General features: G+C 46.2%; 1 protein-coding gene across 7 annotated transcripts in view; it reads right to left on the bottom strand.

The window, feature by feature from the left end:
- The window catches only part of LOC140197864 (uncharacterized), a 40,657-nt gene that overhangs the window by 3,746 nt on the left and 9,067 nt on the right, over positions 1-27,844 (bottom strand). For 2 of the 7 annotated variants that reach the window (XM_072258391.1, XM_072258387.1), the window contains 4 exons: positions 27,230-27,257; positions 17,442-17,488; positions 10,930-10,982; positions 3,100-4,038 (listed from right to left, as the gene is read on the bottom strand). In XM_072258391.1, coding sequence (XP_072114492.1) covers positions 3,907-4,038; positions 10,930-10,982; positions 17,442-17,488; positions 27,230-27,257 — 260 coding nt within the window. In that variant the 3' untranslated portion in view covers positions 3,100-3,906. Of the gene's footprint in view, positions 1-3,099; positions 4,039-10,929; positions 10,983-17,441; positions 17,489-27,229; positions 27,258-27,844 lie in introns of those variants that run through there. The other 5 variants (XM_072258390.1, XM_072258389.1, XM_072258394.1 and 2 more) reach the window with 3 other exon arrangements.

Raw genomic sequence — 27,844 nt, forward strand, 5'->3', positions numbered from 1 at the left:
CAGAGTTGAGGGCTCTCTTCTTCTTATTATTATTATTGATTTACTTATTTATTATAATTTTATTTTTTCCCTTTTCTATATTATGTATTGCATTGAACTGCTGGTACTAAGTTAACAAATTTCACAACACATGCCGGTGATAATAAACCTGATTCTGATTGGGAAAAGTGAAAGCAGAGAGGAGGGTGTAGGAAGCACCAGTCAGATATTCTGTAATGATCAATAAACCAATTGTTTGGAATCAAATGACCTTGCCTGGTGTCTCAGGGCTGGGTGTGTCTGCACCCGCACCACCCCCACCCCGGCGCTCCTCCTCTACCACCTGTCCCACATCCATCCTTTGCTTCCACCAGATTTACACAGACACTCTGCACTCCGTGTTGATAAATACAGTACTGTCTAGTTATATATATGTGTGCTGAAGACTTTGGCACTGTTCTGTGCAAACTTCTTACAGACAGCAGTGGGAATTGAACCCTGATCAGTGACGCTGGCACTGTAAAGCGTTGCACTATTCGCTTTGCCAACATGCCGCTCCCTTGACCCTGTCCTGAAAGATGTCCTTGAGCCTGGCAGTGTGCATCTTCTGCCTGATGGGAGAGGGCAGAAGAGAGAATGTCTGGAGTGGGTGGGTCCTTTGCTTATGCTGGCTGCTTTACTGAGATGCAGAAAGTGCAGCCAGAGACGTAAATGAACTTTCAGTGTAAGGGGGCAGAAGTGGACAGCGTAGCCACTTGCACATCAACTTCAGCCTCTGTCTTTGATCATCTGTACGTCACCCCCCAATGTCATCCATTTTCTCCTGTCACCTGTCAGTCTCCTCTCAATTATCCCTCTCACCTCTTTTCATCTCTCTCCACTCTCAGTCCTGATGCAGGGTCTCAACCCGAAACACTGACCAGCCTTCTGTCACCACAAATGCTGCCTGTCCCACAGAAATCCCCCAGCATCTGCAGTCCCCTGTGTCTTCAAGTTTCAGTGAAATGTGAATTTGTGACTAAATTATGGGGACAGAGGGAGCTTCACCCCATGTCTGACCCTGGGAGTGTGTGATGGGACAGTGTAGAGGGAGCTTCACTCTGCGTCTGACCCTGGGAATGTGTGATGGGACAGTGTGGAGGGAGCTTCACTCTGCGTCTGACCCTGGGAGTGTGTGATGGGACAGTGTGGAGGGAGCTTCACTCTGTGTCTGACCCTGGGAGTGTGTGATGGGACAGTGTAGAGGGAGCTTCACACTGTCTGACCCTGGGAGTGTGTGATGGGACAGTGTGGAGGGAGCTTCACTCTGCTTCTGACCCTGGGAGTGTGTGATGGGATGGTGTAGACTAGTTTATTGTGTATCATTGCGTGATCCTACAATGATGGATCAGGTTTGCAGGGTTGGCAAGTGAGACAGGAAATGCACTGACTTTGAACAGGTACATTAATCATTTATTTTCAAACAGTAAAAATTTGACCAAACATTCATTAAGACACCACAAAGCCAAATACTCGACAAAAGTGCATGCAGAGAATTCCTTCACAATTGCCATGTGCGTCCTTGCCTTAAACATAGGAAGAGGTGAGCAAGGCCTTTCCGGATACCCAGAGTATTTGAAACTGGACACCAGGCAACTATCCAATGGGAAAAGCAGCTGACTGGCAGACCACAGTACGTGTGCTTGCAACACTGTGTGTCCGACAGAGTGATCAGCAGCACTGGGGCTCCACAGGGGCCTGTATTGTCTCCCTTTCTCTTCACCATTTATACCTCGGACTTCAACTACTGCACAGAGTCTTGTCATCTTCAGAAGTTTTCTGATGACTCTGCCATAGTTGGATGCATCAGCAAGGGAGATGAGACTGAGTACAGGGCTACGGTAGGAAACTTTGTCACATGGTGTGAGCAGAATTATCTGCAGCTTAATGTGAAAAAGACTAAGGAGCTGGTGGTAGACCTGAGGAGAGCTAAGGCACCGGTGACCCCTGTTTCCATCCAGGGGGTCAGTGTGGACATGGTGGAGGTTACAAATACCTGGGGATACGAATTGACAATAAACTGGACTGGTCAAAGAACACTGAGGCGGTCTACAAGAAGGGTCAGAGCCATCTCTACTTCCTGAGGAGACTGAGGTCCTTTATCATCTGTCGGACGATGCTGAGGATGTTCTACGAGTCTGTGGTGGCCAGTGGGATCATGTTTGCTGTTGTGTGCTGGGGCAGCAGACTGAGGGTAGCAGACACCAACAGAATCAACAAACTCATTCGTAAGGCCAGTGATGTTGTGGGGATGGAACTGGACTCTCTGACGGTGGTGTCTGAAAAGAGGATGCTGTCCAAGTTGCATGCCATCTTGGACAATGTCTCCTGTCCACTAGATAATGTACTGGCTGGGCACAGGAGTACATTCAGCCAGAGACTCATTCCACCGAGATGCAGCACAGAGCGTCATAGGAAGTCATTCCTGCCTGTGGCCATCAAACTTTACAACTCCTCCCTTGGAGGGTCAGACACCCTGAGCCAATAGGCTGGTCCTGGACTTATTTCCTGGCATAATTTACATATAACTATTTAATTATTTATGGTTTTATTACTATAATTATTTATGGTGCAACTGTAACGAAAACCAATTTCCCCCAGGATCAATAAAGTATGACTGTGACTATGACTTACCGGTGTCTGTCAGTCCCTCTCTCTCAGGGGATATCTGTACACTTAGCGGTGTCTCTCAGTCCCTCTCTCTGAGGGATATCTGTACACTGACCGGTGTCTCTCAGGCCCTCTCTCTCAGGGATATCTGTACACTGACCGGTGTCTCTCAGTCCTTCTTTCTCAGGGATATCTGTACACTGACCCGGTGTCTCTCAGTCCCTCTCTCTCAGGAGGTATCTGTACACTGACCGGTGTCTCTCAGTCCTTCTCTGTCAGGGATATCTGTACACTGACCCGGTGTCTCTCAGTCCCTCTCTCTCAGGAGGTATCTGTACACTGACCGGTGTCTCTCAGTCCTTCTCTGTCAGGCGATATCTGTACACTGACCGGTGTCTCTCAATCCCTCTCTCTCAGGGATATCTGTACACTGACCGGTGTCTCTCAGTCCCTCTCACTCAGCGATATCTGTACACTGACCGGTGTCTCTCAATCCCTCTCTGTCAGGGATATCTGTACACTGACTGGTGTCTCTCAGTCCCTCTCTGTCAGGGATATCTGTACACTGACCGGTGTCTCTCAGTCCCTCTCTGTCAGGGATATCTGTACACTGACCGGTGTCTCTCAGTCCCTCTCTGTCAGGGATATCTGTACACTGACCGGTGTCTGTCAGTCCCTCTCTGTCAGGGATAGCTGTACACTGACCGGTGTCTCTCAATCCCTCTCTGTCAGGGATATCTGTACACTGACCGGTGTCTCTCAGTCCCTCTCTGTCAGGGATATCTGTACACTGACCGGTGTCTCTCAGTCCCTCTCTGTCAGGGATATCTGTACACTGACTGGTGTCTCTCAATCCCGCTCTCCCTTTGTCCAATTGTACATCTGCATCTCTTACCCACTTGTTTTGGTGTCCCAGAGTGAAGGAGCAAGAGGCACCATGCAAGTTGTTGTTTTACCCAAGGCTCTGGTCCCCGGCTGTTTGCTGCCGGTTCAGTTCTGAGAGCGCAGGCCGATGTGAGCCAGTGATGCCAAGTCTGTTCTATTGTGTTTTTGAGTGGTTGGGCAGGGGGCACAGTGGGATGGAGAGCAGCCCATCTCTGTGCCCAGCCAGTACATCGTGGGCAATGGGTCCTGTTTCTTCTGTTTTGTCATGTTTAGTGTGTGTGGTGTGCGGTAAAGTGCTTGTGAGTGATATGTATACATGTTTGAGTAACTGTGCTTGTTAATATATTGACTAATTCAGATTGTGAAGACAGATATCCTGGTGACATGAAAGGGCTACTGAGTCTCAGCCCTGAATTTAACATCTACGTAGAGACATTTCTCTTCTGAACAGGCGACGCTTCTGACTGCTTTTGGCCTTCCCTTGGCTTGTACGACTGAGTAGATGATCCCCTCCGGACTCTCGCCCTGCAAGAGAGGTACAGGGCAGCACAGGAGAATGAGCAGAGCTCTTCTCAAGGGGAAGGAGATAATCAAAGAGTTGGTGAGGCAGGTCGAGACAGCCAGTGATCCCTAGTCAGCACAGTGGTGTGATAATTAGAGTCGCTGCCTTATAGCTCCAGAGAGAGAGCGTGTGTGTGTGAGTGTGCAAGTGTGAGCGCAAGTTTGCACATGTGTTTGTGTGTGTGTGTGTGGGGGGGGGGGGTGGGTGGTTTTGCACATTCTCCCCGTGACCGCCTCGGTTGCCGAGGTTTCCTCCACATCCCCACCATGTGCAGGGCTGGTGGGTTAACTGGCCACTGCAAATTGCTTCTTCGTGCTTAGGTGAGGGGTAGAATCTCAGGGTGCAGGGAGTTGCTGTAGGTCAGTGAGCACAGAGGAGAGAAACGGTTTAAGCTTAGCAATGGAACTGATGAAAATTGTTCTGAGTCGGCATAAGCTCGAAGGGCCAAATGGCCTCCAGATGTCGTGAGGGGTTATAAAGAAAGATATTAGACTATAAGATTATTAGACATTGGAGCAGAATTATGCCCACTGAGTCTGCTCTGCAGTTTCATTATGACTGATCCATTTCCCTCTCAAGCCCATAACCTTTCACACCCTGACTAATCAAGAAACTGTCACTCACAACACGCTGGAGGAACTGAGCACAGGCCCAGGGCCATCAAACGCTCCTCATATATTAAGGCGTTCAATTGCAGGAATAATTTTCAAGGACCTTCTTTGAACCCTCTCCAACGTCAGCACATCTTTTCTTAGTGCCCAAAACTTCTCAAGTGAGGTCTCACCTCTGTCTTATGAAGCCTCAGCATTACATTCTTGTTTTTATATTTAGCTGTCTCAAAATGAATACTAACATTGCATTTGTCTTCCTCACCACTTACTCAGCCTGCAAGTAAACATTTAGGAAATCCTACACAAGGACTCCCAAGTCCCTTTGTAGCTCAGATTTTTGAATTTTCTCCCTGTTTAGAAAATAGTCTATGTTTTTATTCCTTCTACCAAAGTGCATGACCATACACTTCTCAACAATGTATTCATGTTGCCACTTACTTGCCACTCCACCAATCTTCATATCATCTGCAAACTTTGTCACAAAGCCATCAATTCTGTCATCCAGATCATTGACGTGTAATGGAAAAAGTAGCAGTCCCAACCCTGACCCCTGTGGAACACCACTACCCACTGGCATGTGATCATGAAAGGCTCCCTTTATTCCCACTCTTTGCCTCCACCCAATCAGCCAATGCTCTATCCATGCTAGTATCTTTCCTGTAATACTGTGGGCTCTTATCTTGCTAAGCAGCCACATGTGTGGCCCCTTGTCAAAGGCGTTTTGAAAGTCCAAGTACGCCTAATCCAAGTATTGTTTCTCCTTTATCTATCCTGCTTGCTATTTTCTCAAAAAATTCCAACAGACTTGTCAGGCAAGATTTCCCCTTGATGAAACAATGCTGACCTGACTTCAGTCTATTTAATCATGTGCCTCCAAGTACTCCAAAGCCTCATCCTTAACAATCGACTCCTACACCTTCCCAGCCATTGAGGTCAGACTAACTGACATATTATTTACTTTCTTCTGCTTCTCTCCTCCCTTCTTCAAGAGTGAAATGACGTTTGCAATTTTTCGGTCCTCCAGACCCATGCTAGAGACTAGTGGTTCTTGAAAGTTCATTAATAATGCCCCCACATTCTCTTCAGCTATATATTTCAGAACCCTGGGGTTCTGCAGTCCATCTGGGTCAAGTGACTTATCTACTTTCAGACCTTTCACCTTCCCAAACATCTTCTCCCTAGTAGAACAACTGCACTCACTTCTGCCCCCGGCAGTTTTGAACTTCCAGCATACTGCTGGTGTCTTCCACATGGAAGACTGATGCAAAATATTTATTCATTTCAAAGTGAATGGGAATCAGAAATAAAGTGTTTGGCCACTGGGAAGGTCTGCTTTTGGTGGGAAGGTGAGGAGATGCTCAAAGAAATGGTCCCACAATTTTCAACAGGTCTCACTAATGCATTGGGAGTGCCAGACACAATAGACGACCCCAGCAGACACGCAAGTGAAGTTTTGCCTCAACTGGGAGGACTGTTTGGGGCCTTGAGTGGAGAGAGGAGGTGCATGGGCAGTTGTAGCATTTTGGCTGCTAGCAGGGATAAGTCCCTGGAGGGAGATTAGTGCGGAGGGACGAATGGACAAGGGAACCACTGAGGGAGTGATCCCTGCAGAAAACAGAGAATGGAGGGAGGGGAGCTAAAGCTATGTTTGGTGGCAGGATCCCTGTGGAAATGGCAGGTTGCAGAGGATGACGTGTTGGATGTGGAAGCTCATGGGGTGGTAGGTAAGGACAAGAGGAATTCTATCACTGTTAAGGCTGCAGGAAGATGGGGTGAGCGCAGATGTTCGGGAGATGGAGGAGATGCAGATGAGATCTGTCAATCCTCCAGGTTTGGGGGTTCAGCTCAGGACAAACAACCCTGAATGGTCAAAAATGCTATGGAAACAGTAATGAAGATTCCTTCTATGTGGCCAAGGACAGACAGATGGGGGACCTTCATTGCTGCCCTAAACACCAACAGGTGTAACAGGATATTAATTAATTAGCTCCTTTAAACTTTTTCCCGCTCATCTTAAAATGTCCCCCTCTTATCTTTTTCTCACACAGAATGGAAGCAGCCTCTTTGGCCCACAACATCTGTCCTAACCCATCTAGAATCCATTTACCAGCGCTGGGTCCAAGGCCTCGGTGACTCAAAGGCTTGTCTAGATAGAGCTTGTGAGTCTCTGCCTTCACCACGTCCCCAGGCAGTGAGCTCCAGATTCCAACCCCACCTCTGGGCAGAAAATTTCTTCCTTAGAACCCCCCTCACAATCTCTTATCCCTCACCCTAATCCAAAATCTTCTCGTATGAAACAGGTCTGCTTCGGAGAAAAGTTTCCCACCTGCAATCCTATCTGTGCCCTCACGATTCAATCTACGGCTGTCGGTTCCCCCTAAGCTTCAAACTGAACTTATCCAGCAAGACTCCATTGCTGGCAGGTCTCCTCTGTGTCCTCTCCGGCACAGCCCCGTCCACTCGATAATGTGGAAGGGGTGTGAACAGATGAGGCCTAGCTAATATTTTATAGAGTTATACCGAAACCACTCAGGTCTCATTCTCTGTACCTTGACTAATGAAGGCAAGTGTTGTGTGTGCCTTCTCCACCAATTTATTTACCTGCGTTGCCACCTGCTGGCATCCTTGGTCTTGCACAGCAAGGTGTCTCCATTCCTCAGCTCTGCCATTCACCATAACTATAGGTTTATTATTGTCACATGTACTGAGATACAGAGAAAAACTTGTCTTAGAGTCATAACGCACTACAGCACAGAAGTAGGTCCTTTAGGTCCAAACTATAATTCTGCCTAATCCCATTGACCTGCACCTGGACCATAGCCCTCTATCCTCCTCCCATCCATAAACCTATCCAAAGTTCTCTTAAATGTCACAATCAAACGTGCATCCGCCCCTTCCCCTGGCAGCTCGTTCCACGCTGTCACCGCACTCTGAGTGAAGAAGCTTCCCCTCTTGCTACCCTTGAACATACGGGCACCATGCTACTACAGCTCGAGGTGTCTGGAGTTCGGAGTTCAATTCTGTGCCGTTCTGTAAGGGGTCTCTCTACGTCCTCCTCGGGGAGTGTGGGGGTTTCGTCTAGGGTACGTTGGCTTCCTCCCACAGTCCAAAGACGTACTAGGTAGGTGAAAAGGCCATCGCAAATTGTCCCGTGATTAGGTTAGGGTTAATGGGGGGTTGCTGAGCTGGGGGGATTGAAGGGCCGAAGGGACTACTCCATGCTAAAGTAACTAAATAAAATTAAAATTAAATAAATATTTCACCTTTCACCCTTAACCCATGACCTCTAGTTCTAGACTCACCCAACCTCAGTGGAAAAGGCCTGCTTGCCTATCGATACCCCTCATAACTTGTATGCCTCTATCAAACCTCCCCTCATTCTCCTACATTCCAGGAATAAAGTCCTGACCTATTCAACCTTCTTGCGATAAGCCAGGTTCTCAAGTCCAGGCAACATTCTTGTGAATTTTCTCTGTACTCTTTCAATCTTATTGATACCCATCCTGCAGGAAGGTGACCAGAACTGCACACAAGACTCCAAATTAGGCCTCACAAGCTTATACAACTTCAACACAGTATCCCAACTCCCATATGCAGTACTTTGGCTGATGAAGGCCAACGCGCCAAAAGCCCTCTTTATGACCCTATCTACCAGCCTTTGAGACCTGTTCATTACACAGTGCATTGAGGTAGCTCAAAGTAAATCAATAACAATACAGAATGCGTTAGAGGAAGTGTAGTACAAGTAGACAGGAAGGTGCAAGAGTCATGACCAAGTAGTTTGGGAGGTCAAGATGACAAGGTGCCCCATGCAAGGCTTATTGAGAAAGTAAGGAGGCATGGGATCCAAGGGGACATTGCTTTGTGGATCCAGAACTGGCTTGACCACAGAAGGCAAAGAGTGGTTGTAAACAGGTCATATTCTGCATGGAGGTCGGTCACCAGTGGTGAGCCTCAGGGATCTGTTCTGGGATCCTTACTCTTTGTGATTTTTATAAATGACCTGGATGACGAAGTGGAGGGATGGGTTAGTAAGTTTGCTGATGACACAAAGGTGGGGGGTGTTGTGGATAGTGTGGAGGGCTGTCAGAGGTTACAGCAGGACATTGATAGGATGCAAAACTGGGCTGAGAAGTGGCAGATGGAGTTCAACCCAGATAAGTGTGAGATGGTTCGTTTTGGTAGGTCAAATATGATGGCAGAATATAGCATTAATGGTAAGACTCTTGGCAGTGTGGAGGATCAGAGGGATCTTGGGTCCAAGTCCATAGGACGCTCAAAGCTGCTACATAGGTTGACCCTGTGGTTAAGGTGGCATACGGTGTATTGTCCTTCATCAATCGTGGAATTGAATTTAGGAGCCAAGAGGTAATGTTGCAGCTATATAGGACCCTGGTCAGACACCACTTGGAGTACTGTGCTCAATTCTGGTCACCTCACTACAGGAAGGATGTGGAAACCATAGAAAGGATGCAGAGGAGATTTACAAGGATGTTGCCTGGATTGGGGAGCATGCCTTGTGAGAATAGGTTGAGTGAACTCAGCCTTTTCTCCTTGGAGCGACAGAGGATGAGAGGTGACCTGATAGAGGTGTATAAGATGATGAGAGGCATTGATCATGTGGATAGTCAGAGGCTTTTTCCCAGGGCTGAAATGGCTGCCACAAGAGGGCACAGGTTTAAGCTGCTTGGGAGTAGGTACAGAGGAGATGTCAGGGGTAAGTTTATTTACACAGAGAGTGGTGAGTGCGTGGAGTGGGCTGCTGGCGACGGTGGTGGAGGCGGATACAATAGGGTCTTTTAAGAGCCTCCTGGATAGGAACATGGAGCTGAGAAAAATAGAGGGCTATGGGTAACCCTAGTAATTTCTAAGGTAGGGGCATGTTCAGCACAACTTTGTGGGCTGAAGGGCCTGTATTGTGCTGTAGACTTTTTATGTTTCTAAGGTAATGGACAAGGTTAGTCCTTATTTCAAGCGACTACACAGGTAGATACTTCTTACCTCAAATGGACAAGGTAACAAGTGACCTACGTCTAAAATGCCGGAGGAACTCAGCAGGTAAGACAACATCTATGGATGGGAATAAATTGTTGACGTTTCAGACCAAGACCCTTCATCAGGACTGGAGAGGAATGGGTCTGAAGCCAGAGTCACCATCCTTTCCAGTCCTGATGAAAGGCCTTGGCTCAAAACATCAACACCATGGGGTGGTGCTGTAGCATAATGGTTAGCAAAATGCTTCACAGTACCAGTGGCCCGGGTTCACTTTCTCCACTACCTGTAAGGAGTTTCTACATTCTCCCCATGACCATGTGGGTTTCCTCCGAGTGCTCCGGTTTCCTCCCACAGTCCAAAGATGTACCAGTAGGTAGATAAATTGGTCATTGGACCATCTGGAGGCTTCGAGAAGGATCCGAGGACACCTTGAGGGAGAAGAGTTTGTAGAAGGACGGACAAGTGTTCGGGAGGGAGGAGATTGTTATAATTTAAGGGATTGCCCAACTAGGTGAGAAGCAATACACCAGAGGAACTCAACGGGTCAGGCAGCAACTGCGGAAGGAAATGGACAGTCGTTGTATCGGGCCAAGGCCTTTCCTTGGGATTGGAAGAGAGAGGGGTGGTGGCCTGAATAAATAAGTGGGGGGTGGGGAGAGAAAGGGATGGAACAAGAGCTGGTAGGTGATGGGTGGATCCAGATAGGAGAAGGTTAGACAGATGAGTGAGAATAACTGCAGTTCCCTTCCCTATACAGCTCCACTCTGCCATCCCTATCTCCCTCACTTGGTTCCATGCCCCACCTTCCTCTCCTATTGAATCCCAACATCTTCAGTCCTTTGTCACCTTACCTCCCAGCATCTGCCTCTATACCCACTCTCCCTCACCATCACCTGCCAGCTATTGCTCTGTCTCTTCCCTCCACCTCTTTGTACCGGCTATCTCCCTGGTTTCTTTCCATTCAGATAAAAAGTCTCAGCCCAAAAGATCGACATCCTGACCTGCTGGATTCCTCCAACACCTTGCATGTTGGTCAGATTTCAGCATCTGCAGTCACTCGTGTCTCCATTTGGTTCTGCTAGGAGCCAGTTCAGACTCAAGGGGCAGAATGGCCTTGTTCTCACCACATTCAATGGTTAAAATAATCATCATGTTCCCTGATTCTAGTCTGGGTCTGTAGGTTATCACCCAGGGATATAATAAGTTTACTTGTGTTCTCAGCTTAACCAGCCAAGAAAGGTATCTTACCTCAGCAGCAATGATGTTAGGCATGTCATAATTCTGAGGCGACCCAGAGGCATCTGAAATATAGTCACAGAAAACCTATTAGAAACTCATTCTACCATTCACATCCTCCAAATGAATCACATCCAAATGAATCTTGCTCATTCTCCCTGTGACTGCATGAGTTTCCCTCATGTGTACTAGCCAGCAGGCCGTGACTTCTGAATTTCCAATTTGACCCCCTGGCCTCAATCCTCAGACTTGACCCAGGACAGACCAATTACTAAAAATTGTGCCTCAAACTCTGGACTGGCCAATGTTGGGAACTTTTACACTGAGCCATGAACTCAGGTCACACCAATTTACTACCCCAGGGTTTCATTAGATCTCGTTCTTCCTGCCCACACAGAAATCCAACTCCAGAACACACACCGACAACTTGCTGACTCAGGGGGATGGGGGTGGGGGGTGGGCACTAGCCCTTATACACGTCTGCCTGCCTGCCTGAAATCCAATCATGGATGTCCAACGTTGCCGGCCTTCAAGCATGTAGTGGATGCTTGGAATCTGGCCTGACTGCATAATCCCTTCAGATCCTCGTCCTTAAACCTTAACCTCACCCCTGACTGTCCTCTGTTCCCCAAATCCTTAAAAGCAACCAAGTATGAACTGTGAAACTGACGGAGACTAGCTTGGCGCCATCTGGGAAAAGAAAGGTGTTGGTATCAGAGGTGTACGAGTGGATGAGCTGAACACAGGACCAAAGGTTGACAGCCCAGTGCAGGAGCGAGGGAAGCCTACACTGTTGAGTGTACTACTCAGGGGAAAGGTGCAGTTCAAAGTCCTGGGTGGTGTTCGAGGTATCCTCTTGCAGCATTTCATAGAGCTGACAGTTCCTGCACTGAATCTGTGTTCAATAGCAGTTCCTTTTCTTGTTCAGTTAGGCATGCATTTCAAAATGACCTTGCAATTCATGCAAGTCTATTTGTCCAAAGTTCAAAGTGAATTTGTCATTAAAGTACGTACAATATATATCATCAAATACTACCTTCAGATTCATTTCCTTGCGGGCATTCACAGTAGAGCAAAAATACAATAGAATCATTTAAAAATTGAACACAATGACTAAGCAGCAACCACTGTGCAAAAGAGAATATCATCATCATTATGATATCCTGTGTCATCTGATGTGGGCGATCATGGTCTCTTGACCTTGATTGTTCTTGGCAAATTTTTCTACAGAAGCGGTTTACCATTGCCTTCTTGTGACCAATGTCTCTACAAGAGGAGTGACCTCAGCCATTGTCTATACTCTTCTGAGCTTGTCTGCCTGGCATTAGTGGTCATATAGCCAGGACTTGTGGTGATATGCACCAGCAGCTCATACAATCATCGACTACCTGCTCCTGTGGCTTCACAGGATCCTGATCAGCGGTGGGGGGTGGTTGCTAAACACTTGCCCAAGAGTGACCCATTGCCTAGCAGAGGGAAGGAGCACCTTACACCTCCTTTGGTAGAGACATATTTCCATCCCACCACCCATAAAAGAAGACACCGTGCAAATACAAAATAAGAATCATAAATAAGTAAATAACACTGAGAACATGAGTTGTACAGTCCTTGAATGTGAGTCCATAGGTTTTGTTCAGTCTTGTGCTGAGTGAAGTTATCCCTGTTGATTCAGGAGCCTGATGGTTGTAGGGTAATGAATCTGGTGGTGTGCAAGGCCTGGATGTGGATATCCTTGATGATAAATGCCATATATACACACACACTCTGACTCTTGGACTTCACCTCAGGAAAGTGTAGGTTATGAACTTTGGCAGGAAGAATAAAGGTGTAGACTATTTTAAAGCGGAGGTTGATAGGTTCTTGATTGGTAAGGGCATCAAGGGTTATGGGGAGAAGGCAGGACAATGATGTCAAAAGGAAAGTAAATCAGCCGTGGATCGAACAGCAGAGAGCAGGCTTGAAGGGTGGAATTGTCTAATTCTGCTTCTATGCCTCATGGTTGCTTTTCTAAATAGGGACAGAATTCAGAAATTGGAGCTGCAAAGGGACTTGGGAGTTGTTGTGCAGGATTCCGTTCAGGCTAACTTGTAGACTGAGTCGGTCGGAATGAAGGCAAATGCAATACTGGCGATTTCAACATTTGAGAGTCATTTGTGCAAGTACTGGGATGAGAAGGGCATGGAGGGCTGTGGTCGATGGGACTGGGCAGAGAAATAGATTGGCATGGACTTAATGGGCCAAAGGGCCTGTTTCTGTGCCACGGTACTCTCTAACCATGACTGTTCTCTCTGGAACAGTTCACTGTCTCCTCAGGTTTCAAGGTGACCACCGTCATCCTGGTACCCAAGAGGGTGACAGTGACCTGCTTCAACAACTACCGCCCTCTGGCAGTGACCTCAACAATAATGTAAGTGTTTTGAGTTAGCTAGTTATGGATCACATTAAATCCCATCCTCCTAGTACATTGGACCCTTTGCAGTTTGTTTATTGCTCACATAGATCCACATACGATGCTACAGACTCTGCACTCCACTCCGTCCTGCCCCTCCTGGAAAATGCCAGGATACATTTGCCAGGATGTGGTTCATTGACTTCAGCCCGGTGTTCAGTACAATCATACCTCAGAAGCTGTCCTCATTGGGTCTCAGCACCTCTTTCTATAACGGGATTCTGGACTTTTGGACAGAAAGGTCACAGTCGATCTGCGTTGCCAGAAACACATCTAGCTCCACCACACTGAGAACTGGCACTCCCCAGAGCTGCATGCACGATCAAAGCGAATCATCAAATTCACTGTTGTCACAACAGTGGTTGACCTCATCAACAATGAGGGAAGGGGGCTGGTAGTTTGGTGAAAGTGCACCAACTTGAGTATCAACGTGGACAAGACCAAGGCATTGATTGTGGACTCTAGTAATGTGCAAGCTGATCACTCTTCACTGCACATTCACAGCTCCCGCAGAAAGAGAGTTAGGAGCACCAAGTTTCTGAGAGTGCACATAATGGACAACCTTACCTGGTCCCTCAACGCCATCTCTTTGGTCAAGAAAGCACAGCGGCATCTCCACTTCCAGAGGAGATTGAGGGAATTGAGGTTTCCCATTCACCTCCACCACTCGCTATTTTAACCAATTTTCACAATCTCTAGAATGTCCTAAGAAGCTGCATCCCCATCGGGTGTGGGAATTACATAGTATCTGACTGCAAGTCCCAACAAAGGATGGTGAGGACTACTGAGAGGATCATCCCAGTCTCTCTTCCACCCATCAGAGATATTTATCAGGAGTGCTGAATATGCAGGGCATTTAGCATTGTTAATGTTCCCTCCCATCTATCCAACAATCGCTATCTAAATATACCACCCCCATCAGGCAGGAGGGACCGTAGCATTAGGACAAGAACTGTTTGGATAGGAACAGCTTTTTCATCCACGCTGTAAGACTACTGAACTCCCTGTCACCACACAGGTCTTATCACGTATGACGTGCCAGTAGCATTATGCTGTTTACTTATTATCTTGTATCAGAATCAGGCTTATTATAACCGGCATGTGACGTGAAAGTTGTTAACTTAGCAGCAGCAGTTCAATGCAATACATAATCTAGCAGAGAGAGAAGAAATAATAATAATAAAATAAGACGTAATAATAAATAAACAAGTAAATTAATTACATATATTGAATAGATTTTTTAAGAATGTGTAAGAAGAGAAATACTGTATATTAAAAAAAAGTGAGGTAGTGTCCATTTAGGAATCGGATGGCAGAGGGGAAGAAGCTGTTCCTGAATTGCTGAGTGTGTGCGTTCAGGCTTCTGTACCTCCTACCTGATGGTAACAGTGAGAAACAGGCATGCCCTGGGTGCTGGAGGTCCTTGATAATGGATGCTGCCTTTCTGAGACACCGCTCCCTGAAGATGTCCTGGGTACTTTGTAGGCAAGTGCCCAAGATGGAGCTAAGTAGATTCACAACCCTCTGCAGCTTCTTTCAGTCCTGTGCAGTAGCGCCTCCATACCAGACAGTGATGCAGCCTGTCAGAATGCTCTTCACAGTACAACTATAGAAGTTTTTGAGTGTATTTGTTGACATACCAAATCTCTTCAAACTCCTAATAATGTATAGCACTGTCTTGCCTTCTTTATAACTACATTGATATGCTGGGACCAGGTTAGATCCGCAGAGATCTTGACACTGAAGGACTTGAAGCTGCTCGCTCTCTCCACTTCTGATCCTTCTGAGGATTGGTATGTGCTCCTTTGTCTTACGCTTCCTGAAGTCTGCAATCAGCTCTTTCGTCTTACAGACATTGAGTGCCAGGTTGTTGCTGCGGCACCACTCCACTAGTTGGCATATCTCACTCCTTTAATCCCTCTTGTCACCACCTGAGATTGGTGACCAACAATGGTTGTATCGTCAGCAAATTTGTAGATGGTATTTGAGCTATGCCTATCCACACAGTCATGTGTATACAGAGAGTAGAGCAGTGGACTAAGCACACACACCCCTGAGGTGTGCCAGTGTTGATCGTCAATGAGGAGGATTTGTTATCACCAATCTGCACAGACTGTGGTCTTCCGGTTAGGAAGTCGAGGATCCAATTACATAGGGAGGTACAGAGGCCCAGGTTCTGCAACTCCTCAATCAGAATTGTGGGAATGATGGTATTAAATGCTGAGCTATAGTCGATGAACAACATCATGCATGTACATTATTACTATTTGCTAATTTATCTGTGATAGTTTTAATTTATGCGTTATGTGTGTGAATTATGTGTCCTGTGTTGCATACCTTGGTCCAGAGGAACAGTGCCTTGCTTGGTGATATCCCTGTATATGGTTAATTGCCAATAAACTTGAACTTGAAGCAGAATATAATGGCAAGGATGTACTGCAGAGACTTTGGTCAGACTGCATTTGGAATATTGTGAGCATTTTTCAACGGTTAATTCTGCTCCTGTGTCTATGGACATAAGATTGCATGTAGATGCTGGGCTCAGAATATGGACCAGGGGTTCCCAACCTTATTTATACCATGGACCAATACCATTATCCGCTGCTGTAGACCGATCCTCAGTCTCCACTGCTCCAGGGTGGAGGTGAAAAACGCTCCTTCCCTCTGCTAGTCTGCAAGTCACCCTTGGGCAAGGTGTGGCATCTACTTAGCCCCCTGCCACTCCTCCCCGATCAGGGTCATGTGAAGCCATAAGAGCAGGTGGTGGGTGGTCGTATGAGCAGCCGGTGTAGATCACAAGTCCTGGTTATGTGACCACTGACACCAGGCTGACAATCTCTGAAGAGTATTGATAATGGCTGGGGTCACCCATCTTGTAAAGACACTGCCCAGCAGAAGGCAATGGCAGACCACTTCTGTAGAAAAAATTGCCAAGAATAATCATGATCGTCCACACAATACGATAAATAATGATGATATTGAATGTGTCTTTGCTTGAGCCAAGTTCCTTTTGACCAGAAGGTTTGCCAGGGGTGTGTGGGAGGGCTAGAGGGAGGGTAACCTGGGTCATAAGGCAATCTGCCGGAGTAACTGAGCAGGTCATGCAGCATCTGTGGGAGGAAAGGAATAGTAACGTTTGGGGTCAAAATTCTGCTCGAGCACAGGGAGAGGAGAGGCGAGGCGAGGTGGTCGATTATAATGAGGAGAAGGGGAAATGTGAGAGGGGATTCCGAAGTGATTGGTGGACTGAGGAGGAGTGTGAGATGGCGGGAATGCTATGCCGGGTAGGAGGGTGAGTGGGGACGGAGACGATGGATTGGCAGGTGAATGACAGAGAGAGAAAGAGAAGAGCGGGAATCAACCCGATGGAGTGAGGTGTGGGGAGAGCAAAGTGAAGGTTGGAGGCAGCTGATAGGGGGGATAAACGAAAACATAAAGCAGGAACACAATGATGGATTCTCATAAGGAAAGTAGGTGAAAATGGGGACCATTAGGGGAGAGATGTATGGTCCTGGAACAAGATGGGGAGGGAGGGAGAGCAACCTGGTGAGAGAGGATGATGAGGTGGGCGGGTGAGGGAAGGGGTTGTAGGGAGTGTGGTAAGGAGGACAAAAGTGGGAGGATTGGAGGATAGAAGGAGAGAAGTGGTAAGAAAAGGGGCTACCTAAACTCAATGATCCTGCCATTGATTTGTAGACTATTCAGGCGGTACTGGGGTGTTACTCCTCCATTTTGTGTAGAGGTTCATCCTGGCAGAAGAGAAGGCTGAGGATGGACAGGTCAGTGTGGGAAAAGAAAGGGGAGTTGAAATAATCTGCATCTGGGAGTCCCGGATGGCCACTACGGTTTGAACGTGGGTGTTGACAACACCGTCATCCAGTCCTCTCCTTGGTCTTGTCAACTTAAGAGGAGGTCACATTGGGAGCAGCTAAGTTTGGTGGCCCTTTGCTGGGTTTGATCTTCTGGAATCTGAGGAATGCATAACCACACCCTTAACCCATCAGAAAGCAACTTAGACTTTGAGATCTGGTTAACGCCAACCCCAATATTAATACGTTACAAGGTCTCACTGTACCTTCCTGACATTGACGAACGTTCTTGTCTCCACCTACAGCTGGCACACTGTGAAAAAGTGAAAGAATAACATTAAATGTGGAACAATATGGGCTTGCTTATATATTCAGTGGCCATTTCATTAGGTACATGCATAGACCTGCTCATTAATGCAGCTATCTAATCAGCCAATCACATGTTAGCCAACTCATTGCATAAGAGCACACGGAGGGTCTCAGCCTGAAACGTTGACTGTACCTCTTCCTAGAGATGCTGCCTGGCCTGCTGCATTCACCAGCAACTTTGATGTGTGTTGCTTGAAATTCCAGCATCTGCAGAATTCCTCGTGTTTACATAGTCAAGAGGTTCAGTTGATGTCAAGACAGTCAGGACATCTGCTTATGAAAGCAAGTGACAGCCATACATCCATTGATAATGGACAGGATGCATATGGAGAGCAATGGTCTACATCCAACCCTGTGGCACTGGGAAGATGGCGGTGAGCAGTTTTCCATAGAGCATAAAGCATACGCCTATATACCTGCTCTTAATGCAAATATTTAATCAGCCAATCAAGTGGCAGCAACTCAATGCATATAAGCATGCGGACATGGTCAAGAGGTTCAGCTGTTGTTCAGATCAAATATCAGAATGGGGAAGAAATGTGATCTGAGTGACTTTGGCCATGGAATGATTTTGGTGCCAGATGGGGTGGTTTGAGTATCTCAGAAACTGCTGATTTCCAGGGATTTCCACATACAACAGTCTCAAGCATTTACAGAAAATTAAGCTAAAAGCAAAAAAAAAAAATCCAGTGAGCAGCAGTTCTGTGGGCGGAAGCATCTTGTTAATGAGAGAGGTCAGAGGAGAATGGTCAGGCTGGTTCAAGCTGATGGAACGGCAACAGTAACTTGGAAAACCAGGCGTCACAACCGTGTGTGCAGAAGAGCATCTCTGAAGGCACAACACGTCAAACTTTGAAGTGGATGGGCTACAGCAGTGGAAGACCACATTGAGTTCCATTCCTGTACCTAATAAAATGACCACTGAGTGTATGTTCAACCAGGGTCGGTGAACCAATGGCAGGTGCAAAAATATTGTTGGCACATGGCACATGATGTCACCCCTTGGTTCATTTCATTTACTTTATTTTATATAAAGACACATCACAGAAACAGACTCTTCCCGTCCAGTGAGCCCCGCTGCCCAATTATACCCAGATGACCAATTAACCTACTAACCAATACATCTCTAGAGTGTGGGAGGAAACCAGAGAACTCAGAGGAAACCAGTGCAGTCACAGGGAGAATATACAGACTCCTTACAGGCAGCAGTGGGAAATGAACCCAGGTCACTGTCACCGTAATAGCATTATGCTAACCACTACATTATCGTGCCACCCCAGACTCCTTTAAACCCCTTCACTGATAAAGAAGAAGGTATATAATGTTCATCCTCACTGTCAACTGAAGCAGTGAATAAGCCTCAGTCCGAAATGTTGACTGTTTATTCTTTTCAGGTCTCAGCCCAAAACGCCGACTGTTTACTCTTTTCCACCCATGCCTGCACACCCTCCCCATCTCCCAGTCACCTATCACCTACCTCCTTGTACTTCTTTATCCCTTCCCCTCACCTTCTTATTTTGACTCCTCCCCTTCCTTTCCAGTGCTGATGATGTTGTGTGTACAGGCATTTCCCCTGGGTGCTACCATTTCCTCCCACAATGGAATAGAGGGGGCAGAGGGACGGAGAGAGATGGAGTAGCTGGGATATCATATCACACTTGGTCAAGTGGCCTCTTTATACAATGACAGAACAGTGGTTTATTATCCAGTACTGTAGCCATCTTGGAACCTACAAAGTGCATTCTCAATCCTTGTGGGAGGCTGGGGAAGAAATTGCAGAGGCCCTTGCTGAGAGATATTTGCTTCATCTTTAGCCACAGTAGAAGTTCTGGAAGACTGGAGATTGTCTGGTGTTGTACATTATTTAAGAAGGACAGCAAAGACATTTCGGGGACTACTGGCCACTGAGTCCAACGTCAGCTAATGTTAATGTCAGTAATTTAATAGAGGGAATTCTGAGAGGCAAGGCCTACCAGCATTTGGATAGACAAAGGCCTATTAGGGCTTTGTGTGTGGGAATTTTGTGTCACAAATCTGTTTCTGAAGAGGTAACCTTGAGGGTTGTTGAGGTGTTGTTTCAGCAAAGACTTTGTCAAGGTACCACATGGAAGACTAGTCTGGAAGGTTACATTGCAGGCAATCTAGGGAGAGCTAACTATGTAACTGGATGGAAGGAAATGTCAATATTTCATGTCCTGCAGGAATGCTCAAAAAACTCCAAAATCTAGGCCTCCATGCCTCCCTTTGCAACTGGATCTTCATCTTCCTCACTGGAAAACCACTGGCAGATCGGAAATAACATCTCCACCTCCCTGATGATCAACACTGGCACACTTCATGGATGTGTGCATAGCCCACTGCTCTGCGCTCTCTATACCCATGACTGTTTGGCTAGGCAAAGCTCAAATGTCATCTATAAATTTGCTGATGACTCAACTATTGTTGGTATAATTTCAGATGATGATGAGAAGGCATATGGGAGCAAGATGGATCAGCTGGTTGAGGGTTGTTGCAGCAACACCGGGCACTCAACGTCAGTAAGATCACAGAACTGATTGTAGATTTCAGAAAGGGTAAGATGAGGGAACACACAACAGTCCTCATAGAGGGATGAGAGATGGAAAGAATGAGAAATTTCAAGTTCTTGGGTGTCAACAACTCTGAGGATCTGTCCCGGAACCAACCTACCGATACAGTTGCAAAGAAGGCATGACAGCGGCTATACCTCATTTGGAGTCTGAGGAGATTTGGTATGTCACCAAAGTCACACACTAATTTCTGCAGATGTACAGTGGAAAGCATTCTGACTGGCTGCATCACTGTCTGGTATGAGGGCAAGGGGCATGCGCAATGCACAGGATCGGAAAAACTGCAGCAAGTTGTAAACTCAGCCAGCTCCATCATGGGCACTAACCTCCCCAGCATCCAGGACATCTTCAAGGAGCGATGCCTCAAAAAGGCTGCATCCATTATCAGGGACCCCCATCACCCAGGACATGCCCTCCTCTCATTGTGATCATCATGGAGGAGGTACAGGAGCCTAAAGGCACACAGTTAAGAATTCAGGAACAGCTTCAACCCCTCTACCATCAGAGTGAAGATTGAATCCATGAACACTGCCTCACTACATTTTTTTCTCTTATTTGCACTATATTTATAAAAATACTGTAATTTACAGCTTTTTATTATGTATTGCATTGTATTATTATGTTACATAGCAACAAATTTCACGACATATGTCAGTGATATTAAACCTGATTCCGATTCTGATTCCTGTAGAGTTTCGATGCAAAATGCAGACAACTCATTTCCTCCCACAAATGTTGCTTGACCCATTAGAACCCCCAGCAGATTGTTAGCAAGTCTGTAGGTGATATTGTAGAGAGTGAAGGCAGCTATCGAAATTACAGGCAGGTGTTGATCATCCAGGAAATTGGGCGGAGGAGTGGCAAATGGTGTTTAATTCAGAAATTCCGAGTAGGACAAGGAAGAACATTCACAGAGAGTGGTAGGCATCTGGAAGATGTTGTAGAACAGTGGGACCCAGGAGCACAAACACATAGTTCGCTCAAAGTGATGTCACAGGTAGATTGGTTAAGAAGGCATTTGGCAGGCTAGCCTTTATCAGACAGGACACTGAGTATAGGACTTGAAATGTAATGTTTCAGTTATACAAGTCATTGGTGAGCCCGTGTGTAGGAGTATTGTGTATGATTTGGTCATTCCTGCTCTCAGAAATTAAGCAGGAAAGAGTGCAAAGAAGATTTTATGAAAATATTGCCAGGAAAGGATGGGCAGGCTGTAACGTAGGAGGATGAGAGGAAATTTGGTAGAGGCATAGATAGGGTGAAGGCACAGTTTCACATACTCCTTGGGAAAGGGAATTGAAAAATAGAGGACATTGATTTAAGATGAGAGGGGAAAGCTATTCACCAGGTGGACTGCAACGTAGCAGTTACCATATTACAATGCCAGTAACTTGTGTTCAACTCCTGCTGTTGTCTGTAAGAAGTTTGTACTTTCTTACAGTAACCACAGGGGTTTCCTCCAGGTGCTCCAGTTTCCTTCCACTTCCCAAAGACTTACAGGTTAGTGGGTTATTTGGTCAGATGGATGCAATTGGGTTGCATGGGCTCATTGGACCAGAAGAGCCTGTTACCGTGCAGTACCTCAAAAATATTTTTGAAAAATTATGAGGGACCTAAGGGACAATTTCTTCATGCAGAGGGTGGTGCATATAAGGATCAAGTAGTTGAGACGGGCAGGATAAAGACATAAGACGGGTACATGGATGGAAACTGTTGAGAAGGAAATGCACCAAATGCAGGCACTTGGGTCAAAGGACATACTTCCCTGAAATATGACACCACTACAGTTAAAATGTGACATATCTAACTATAGACAATGATATTTGACATTACTTAATACATAAAAATAAAATATTACAGCACAGTCCACGCTTTTGTGCTGACCTTTTAACTTAGACTAAGAGCAATCTAAGTCCTTCCTTCTACATAACCCTCCATTTTACTATCATTAGTGTCCCTATCTGACAGTCTCCTAAAAACCCCTAATGTATCTGCCTCTACCACCGCCCCAGGCATGGCATGTTCCATGCACCCACCACACTCTGTGTAAAGAACATACAGCTGACATCTCTTCCATACTTTCTCCCAATCACCTTGAAATTTTGCCCCTTTGTATTAGCAATTTCTGTCCTGGGAAAAACTGATTGGATATTTAATCTATTCAGGCCTCTTATCATCTTGTATGACTCTGTCAAATCAGCTCTCATTCTCCTTCACTCCAAAGAGGAAAACCCTACTTCACTCAATCTCTCCTCGTTCAGCTGCAGCTTCTAACACTCCCCGTTAAGGAGTTGGAGCTGGAACTGAGTGAACTCTGGATCATCCGGGAAACTGAGGGGCTGATAGGTAGGGCATATAGAGAGGGAGTTACACCCAAGGTATTGCGCACGTGAGAATGAGTGACAGTCAGGAAAGGAAAAGGAGTTAAACAGCCAGTGCAAAATACTCCTGTGGCCATACTCCTCAACTTTGGATACTGTTGGGGCACGGAGGAAATGACCTAGCAGAGTCTGGCCCTGTGACTCAGAAGGGAAAGGGAGAGAAGTGAGCTGTGGTGATAGGGGATTTGGTAGTTAGGGGGACAGGAAGGAGGCTTTGTAGACAAGAATGAGATTCTTGAATAGTATATTGCATCCCAGGTGCCAGGGTCCGGGATATCTTCGATTGAGTCCTCAGCATTCTTAAGTGGGAGGGTGGGTAGCTGGAGATCATGGTCCATGTAGGTACCAATGATGAGATCCTGCAAAGTCCGTTCAGAGAGCTAGGTGCTAAGTCAAGGGCAGGATCTGCAGGGTTGTGAGCTCAGGATTGCTACCTGTGCCACACTCTATTGAGGCCAGAAGTAGGAAGATCATACATTTTAACATGTGGCTGAGGAGTTAGTGTAGGAGGGAGGGCATCACATTTTTGGATAACTGGGCGCTTTTCCAGTGAAGTTAGGACCTGTACAGAAGAGATGGTTTGCATCTGAAGTAGAGGGGGACTAATATCCCAGCTGGAAGGTTTGCTCGTGCTGCATGGTGGGGTTTAAACTAGAGTTGCAGGGGGATGGGACCTAGAGGTCCAGAACAGATCGTGGAGAGTTTGTGGAGCCAGAAGTTGGTAAGACCTCAGACAAGTCAGGAATTAGAAGGTTGAGCATAGTGTAACTAGTGTCATGAGTGTGTATATTTCAATGCAAGAAGTATTGTAGGAAAGGCAGATGAGCTCAGGGCATGGATCAACACATAGAATTGTGATATTGTAGCTATTAGTGAGACTTGATTATGGGGGGGGGGGCGGAACCAGCAGCTCCGTATTCTGGGGTTCCATTATTTTAAGAGCAGAAGGGATTAAATGGGGAGGGGCGGTGGTACTAGAAAGTGTCACTGCAGTGCTTAGTCAGGACAGCCTTGAGAACTCATCTAAAGAGGCTTTATGGGTGGAATTGAGGAATAAGAAAGGTATGACCACGTTAATAGTGCTCAACTATAGAGTAGCCAACAGTCCATGGGATTTAGAAGAACAAATCTGGAGAAAGATTGCAGATTGTTGCAAGAAATACAAGTCTGTTACAGTGGAAATAGTAACTTTCCACATATTGACTGGGACTCCCATACTGTAAAAGTACTAGATGGGAAAGAGTCTGTCAAATGTGTTCAGAAAAGTTTCCTTAATCAGTACACAGGAGAGGGGAGAGGGGGAAAGGGGGAGAGGGGGAGAGAGAGGGGGAGAGGGGGAAGGGGGAGGGGGAGAGATAAATAGTTGATATCCGATTATAAAATGAGACAATGCAAGTGTCAGATGTTTGTGTAGGGGAACACTTTGTAACTAGTGATCATAATCTAAATATGGGAAAACATATGTCTGATCCATAGGCTGGGATTCTAAATTGGAGAAAGCCCAATTTTGATGGTATCAGAAAGGATCTGGCAAGTGTGGATTAGGACAGGTGGTTTTCTGGCAAATGTGTACTTGTGAAGTGGGAGGCCCTCAAATGTGTAACTTTGAGAGTACAAAGCTTGCATGTGCCTGTCATATTAAAAATGTGAAAATAATAGGGTTAGGGTACCTTGGTTTTCTGGAGATATTGGGAATCTGGTTAAGAATAAAAGGAGGTGCCTAGCAGGTATAGGCAGATAAGAACAAATAAGGTATTTATTGAGTATAAGAAAAGCAAGAGAACCTTTAAGAAAGAAATCAGGAGGGCTGAAAGAAGGCATGAGGCTGCCCTGGCAGACAAGGTGAATGTAAATCCTAAGGGATTCTACAGATATGTTAATAACAAAAGAATAGCAAGGGACAAAATTGGTCCTCTGGAAGATCAGAATGGTAATCTATATGTGGAGCCAAAAGAGATGGAGGAGATCTCAAACTGATTTTTTTGCAACTGTATTTACTCAATAGGCAGACACAGAATCTATAACAGTGAGGCAAAGCAGCAGCAAAGTCATGGACCCAACACAGATTACAGAGGAGAAGGTGTTTGCTGTCTTGAGGCAAATTGGAGTGGCTAAATCCTCAGGGCCTGACAAGGTGTTCCTGTGGGAGGCAAGTGCAGAAATTTCAGGAGCCTTAGCAGAGATATTTAAATCATCCTTAGCGGCAGGTGAGGTACCAGAGGATCGGGGGATAGCTAATGTTGTTCTGCTGGTTCAGAAAGTCTCCAAAAATAAACCAGGAAATTGTATGCCAGTGAGCCTGAGATCAGTAGTGGGGAAGTTATTGGAAGGTATTCTAAGAGACTGGGTATATATGTATTTGGATGGATTTGGACTGGTTGAGATAGTCAGCATGGCTTTGTACATGGTGTGCCATGTCTACCCAATCTTATAGAGTATTTGAAGAAATTACCAGGAAATTCATGAAGGCAGGACAGTGGATGGACTTTAGCAATGCATTTGAGAAGGTCCTACATGTGGGGTTGGTCAAGAAAGCTCAGTTGCTTGGCATCGATGATGAAGTAGTAGATTGGATTAGACATTGACTTTGTGGGAGAAGCCAGAGAGTGGTAGTAGATGGTTGCCTCTCAGACTGGAGGCCTGTAACTAGTGGAGGTAGTGATGCTGGGTGCATTGTTGTTTGTCATCTATATCAATGATCTGGAGGATAATGTGGTTAACTGGTTCAGCAAATTTGCGGATGACACCATGATTGGGGGTGCAGTGGGCAGCGAGGAAAATTATCAGAGCTTGCAGCTGATCTGAACCAGCTCGCAAAATAGCCTGAAAAATGGCAGATGGAATTTAATGCAGAGAAGTGCACTTTAATAGGACCAACCAGGATAGGTCTTACACAGGAACGGAAGGGCACAGAGGAGTGTAGTAGAACAAAGGGATCTGGGAATACAGGTACATAATTCATTGAAAGTGATGTCACGGGCAGATAGGGTCGTAAAGGGAGCTTTTGACACATTAGCCTTCATAAATCAAAGTACTGAGTACAGGGATGTTATGTCGAAGTTGTATCAGATGTTGGTGAGGTCTAATTTGGAATATTGAGTGCAGTTTTGGTCACCTTCCTACAGGAAAGATGTAAACAAGGGTAAAGGAGTACAGAGAAAATTTGTTAGGTCTGGAGGACATCAGCTATAAGAAAAGATTGAACACGTTAGGACTTTATTCCTTGGAATATAGAAAATGAAGAGGAGATACAACAAAACTATAAGGAATCCATTGGTCTTGCGAGACCATGGATCTGCGCCTGAAAAGTTTTCACTCTCCAGGGCGCAGGCCTGGGCAAGGTTGTATGGAAGACCAGCAGTTGCCCATGCTGCAAGTCTCCCCTCTCCATGACACCGATGTTGTCCAAGGGAAGGGCATCAGGACCCATACAGCTTGGCACCAGTGTCGTCGCAGAGCAATGTGTGATTAAGTGCCTTGCTCAAGGTATAAGGAATGTAGACAAGGTAAATCCAGGCATGCTTTTTCCACAGAACTGGAGGTCATGGGTTAAGGGTGAAAGATTTAAGGGGTACTTGAGGGCAAACTTCTTCACCCAGAGGGTAGTGCGAGTGTGGAACGAGCTGCCAGCTTCAATTTCAGCACTTAAGAGAAATTTGGATGAGTACACGCTTGAGAGGGGTATGGAGGGCTAAGGTCAAGGTGTGGGTCAATGGGAATAGATAGAATAATAGTTTGGCATGGATTAGACAGGTCGAAGGGCCTGTTCCTGTGCTGTAGTGCTGTATGACTCTATGCTGTTGCACCTGAGAGAGGGTTTGATTCCCTCCTCCCCAAGGGCTCCGGGTTCCTCAACTGCCCAGTTCCCACAACAAACCATCTACTGGAGGAAATCAGAGGGTGGAACAGGGAGATCCACAGGGACTCACGCATGATAACTTTGGCAATAAGATTTTGCAAGCCATGGGTAGTGCAGGCACCAACAGTGACCTCTCAGAATTGTCCAGGAAGCCCAAGCTTCCACAAACGAGCATGAGAGAAGCAGGAAGCTATCGTAGCTTATGCTGTGTTAAGTGTTAGGTAGTGAAACTGCACTGTCAGTAGCCCAGTTAATTACACTCTGTGGCCACTTTGTTAGGTACAGAAGGTACCTAATGTTGGTGGTCTTCTGTGCTGCAGCTCATCCACTTCAGTGTTCGACGTGTTGTGCATTCAGAGGTGAGTTCCTACACACCACTGTTGTAACATGTGGTTATTTAACACACTGGCATCTTCCTGCCAGCTTGAAACATTCTCCTCTGACCTCTCTCATTAACAGCACATTTTTGCCAACAGGACTGCTGTTGCCTGGATGTTTTTTTGTTTTGTTTTTCTACACCATTCTCTGTAAAGTCTAGAGATTAGTGTGTGTGAAGATCCCATGAGAACAGTAGCTTCTGAAATACTCAAACCACCCTGTTAGACACCAACAATCATCCCACAGTCAGAGTCACTTAGATCACATATCTGCCCCATTCTGATACTTGATCTGAACAACAACTGAACCTCTTGACCATACCTGCATGCTTTACACATTAGGTTGCTGCCACATGATTGGCTGATTAACTATTTGCATTAATGACAAGTGTACAGGTGTCCCTAATACAGAGGCCACTGAGTGCAAATAATACAGCAGTGTTGAGCCAATAAAACAGGCTATTAATACTGTATACTCACGGATTGTGGTTTTCTTTCTTTATATTCCCTGTGGAGAGACAGACAAGGAAGAGAATAAGTTTGGAGATGGCGAATACTGGGCAGGGTTTCAGCTTCTCTCATGCTCGTCTGTGGAAGCTTAGACTTCCTGGACAATTCTGAGAGGTCATTGTTGACACCTGCTCTACCCCATGGGTCGTAGAGCCTTGTTGGCTAAGTCATCCTGTCTGAAACTACGCCGACATCCCTGTTCAACCCTCTGAGATGTTTTGTCGTGGGAACTGGGCTCACGGCGCACTTGGCGTCTGTGGGTGGGGGAGAATCGAAATACCTCTGAGGGGGACCTGCTGATCCCTAGTTTCAACAACATAGAGTCATAGAGCACTATCTCACAGAAACAGGTCCAAAGAGGAATGAACCCTCAGAGTGCAGGAGATTAAAGTGATTGGTGATGGTGGTGGAGGGGGATGTGTTCCACACCAGAGGGTGCTGGGGCTCTGAGACTCACAGCCTCAGCAATTGGTGGAGAAGGATTACAGAGTGTACTCGAGGAATTGGTGGAGAAGGAGACAACTGTCACAATTACAGAGTGTGCTTGAGGAATTGTGACCTCTGGGGGGTGGGGTGGGGCTACAG

The sequence above is a fragment of the Mobula birostris genome, chromosome 5 (genome assembly GCF_030028105.1).
Source record: "Mobula birostris isolate sMobBir1 chromosome 5, sMobBir1.hap1, whole genome shotgun sequence".
Lineage (NCBI taxonomy): Eukaryota > Metazoa > Chordata > Chondrichthyes > Myliobatiformes > Myliobatidae > Mobula > Mobula birostris.